The sequence below is a fragment of the Acanthisitta chloris genome, unplaced genomic scaffold (assembly GCF_000695815.1).
Source record: "Acanthisitta chloris isolate BGI_N310 unplaced genomic scaffold, ASM69581v1 scaffold24795, whole genome shotgun sequence".
Lineage (NCBI taxonomy): Eukaryota > Metazoa > Chordata > Aves > Passeriformes > Acanthisittidae > Acanthisitta > Acanthisitta chloris.
Window position 1 is genome coordinate 1,614 of NW_008675678.1, and position 2,412 is coordinate 4,025.

Genomic DNA, 2,412 nt, shown 5'->3' on the forward strand with positions numbered 1-2,412 from the left:
ATTTAAGGGTGAAGATTTGTAGGCTGTGTATAAGGATAAATATTTGTAGGATGTGCTTAAGGCTAATTTGTAGGATTTATTTAAGAGTTGAGATTTGCAGCATGTCCAGAGAGGTTGTGGCTTCCCCATTCCTGGAAGTGCACCAGGCCAGGTTGGATGGGACTTGGAGCAACCTGGGCTTGTGGAAGGTGTCTCTGCCCATGGCAGGGGGTGGAATGAGATGAGCTTTAAGGTTCTTCCAACACAAACCAGTCTGGGATTCTGAGATTCATTTAAGGATGAAGTTTTTCAGCCTGCATTTATGGAAGGATATTTGCATTCAGTCCCTATGCTCTGCTCTGGTGAGGCCCCACCTGGAATACTGAATCCAGCTCTGAGGTCCCCAGCACAGAGGACATGGAGCTGTTGGAGCAGGTCCAGAGGAGGCCACAGAGATGTTCCAAGGGCTGCAGCACCCCTGCCCTAGAGCCAAGCTGGGAGAGCTGGGAGTGTTGAGCTTGGAGAAGGCCCCAGGGAGACCTTAGAATCCCTTCCAGTGCCTGAAAGGGCTCCAAAAGAGCTGCAGAGGGACTTGGGACAAGGTCCTGGAGTGACAGGACAGAAGGAATGGTTTTAAACTAAAAGAGGGGAAATTTAGGCAGGATATTGGGAAGAAGTTCTTTCCCATGAGGTTGATGTGGTACTGGCACAAGTGGTCTACAGAAGCTGTGGCTGCTCCATCCCAGGGAATGTTCCAGGCCAGGTTGGATGGGGCTTGGAGCACCCTGGGCTAGTGGAAGGTGTCTTTGCTCATGAGCTTTAAGATCCCTCCCAATCCAAACTATTCCATGATTCTACAATCCCATAAGGGTAAATCCTTGCAGGATATATTTAAGGACAGAGATTTGTGGCAATCCTTTGGCAACTGCAGTACTCACCACAATCAATGCCATTTATTGTCTCTGCTGTGACTTCCTCTGCCCTGAGCTGCTCAGATCTCAGCTGCTGAGGGTGTGGGATGATGTTTCTTCACCCCCAGCTCGTCCTGGACTCACAGAAGCGTGTGTTCTCCTGGGGGTTTGGGGGCTACGGACGCCTGGGCCACGCTGAGCAGAAGGACGAGATGGTGCCACGGCTGGTCAAGCTCTTTGACTTCCCTGGGCGTGGGGCAGCACAGATCTATGCTGGCTACACCTGCTCCTTCGCTGTCAGCGAGACAGGTGGGGGTTTCCATGGCTCCTGGGGGGGCTTGGGGATGTTCAGGGGTGCCATAGCTTGACAGGCTATGTTGGGTTTTGCAGGTGGTTTGTTTTTTTGGGGTGCCACCAACACCTCCCGGGAGTCCACCATGTACCCCAAAGCTGTGCAGGACCTCTGTGGCTGGAAAATCCGCAGCTTGGCCTGTGGGTAAGTCCAAGCCTCAATAAGACCCCAGTTTCGGTTTGGGGAGATTGGGGGGCAGGGTGGTCACTCTTGCTCCCCTCTGCAGGAAGAGCAGCATCATCGTGGCAGCGGATGAGAGCACCATCAGCTGGGGTCCCTCACCCACCTTTGGAGAGCTGGTAAGGATATACTGGGCACCCCCAACCCATTGGCACCCCAAAACCTCCCCCAGCCAGCAGGAGGGACTGGCTGCTTCCCATCCCCCTGTTGATTCTCCCCCCTTTCCATGGGATGCACTTGGCAGGGTTATGGTGACCACAAGCCCAAATCATCGACAGCTGCCCAAGAGGTGAAGACCCTGGATGGGATCTACACGGAGCAGGTGAGTGAAGGATCCCACTGGAGGGTTTGGGGGGGGGAGGACACATGGAAACCCCCCCTTAAATAGATGTGGTGGCTGAGGCTGTGCATGGCTCATCACATCCATGGGGTGTTGGAGGAAGGATATGAGGGGCCTTCCCCTTAAGTAAATAGGGTGGCTGAGGCCTTACACAACTCACCACACCCATGGGATGCTGAGCAGAATGTGCATGAGACTCCTCCCCTGTAAATAAAAGCAGTGCCTGAGGCCATACACAGCGCATCACACGTATGGGATGCTGAACAGAAGGTGCATGGGACCCCCCTTTAAATAAATGCAGTGTCTGAGGCCATGCACAACTCACCACACCCATGGGATGCTGAGCAGAATGTGCATGAGACTCCTCCCCTGTAAATAAAAGCAGTGCCTGAGGCCATACACAGCGCATCACACGTATGGGATGCTGAACAGAAGGTGCATGGGACCCCCCTTTAAATAAATGCAGTGTCTGAGGCCATGCACAACTCACCACACCCATGGGATGCTGAGCAGAATGTGCATGAGACTCCTCCCCTGTAAATAAAAGCAGTGCCTGAGGCCATACACAGCGCATCACACGTATGGGATGCTGAACAGAAGGTGCATGGGACCCCCCTTTAAATAAATGCAGTGTCTGAGGCCATGCACAA

The 2,412-nt window shown here is 53.2% G+C and overlaps 1 protein-coding gene across 1 annotated transcript in view; it reads left to right on the forward strand.

Moving 5' to 3' along the window:
- The window catches only part of RCC2 (regulator of chromosome condensation 2), a gene marked incomplete at both ends in the record, with an annotated part of 3,288 nt that extends 1,520 nt beyond the window's left edge, over positions 1 to 1,768 (forward strand). The window contains 4 exons of the mRNA XM_009075857.1: positions 1,019 to 1,199; positions 1,281 to 1,386; positions 1,469 to 1,541; positions 1,667 to 1,768. Coding sequence (XP_009074105.1) covers positions 1,019 to 1,199; positions 1,281 to 1,386; positions 1,469 to 1,541; positions 1,667 to 1,768 — 462 coding nt within the window. The remainder of the gene's footprint in view (positions 1 to 1,018; positions 1,200 to 1,280; positions 1,387 to 1,468; positions 1,542 to 1,666) is intronic.
- Positions 1,769 to 2,412: the final 644 nt, after the last annotated feature.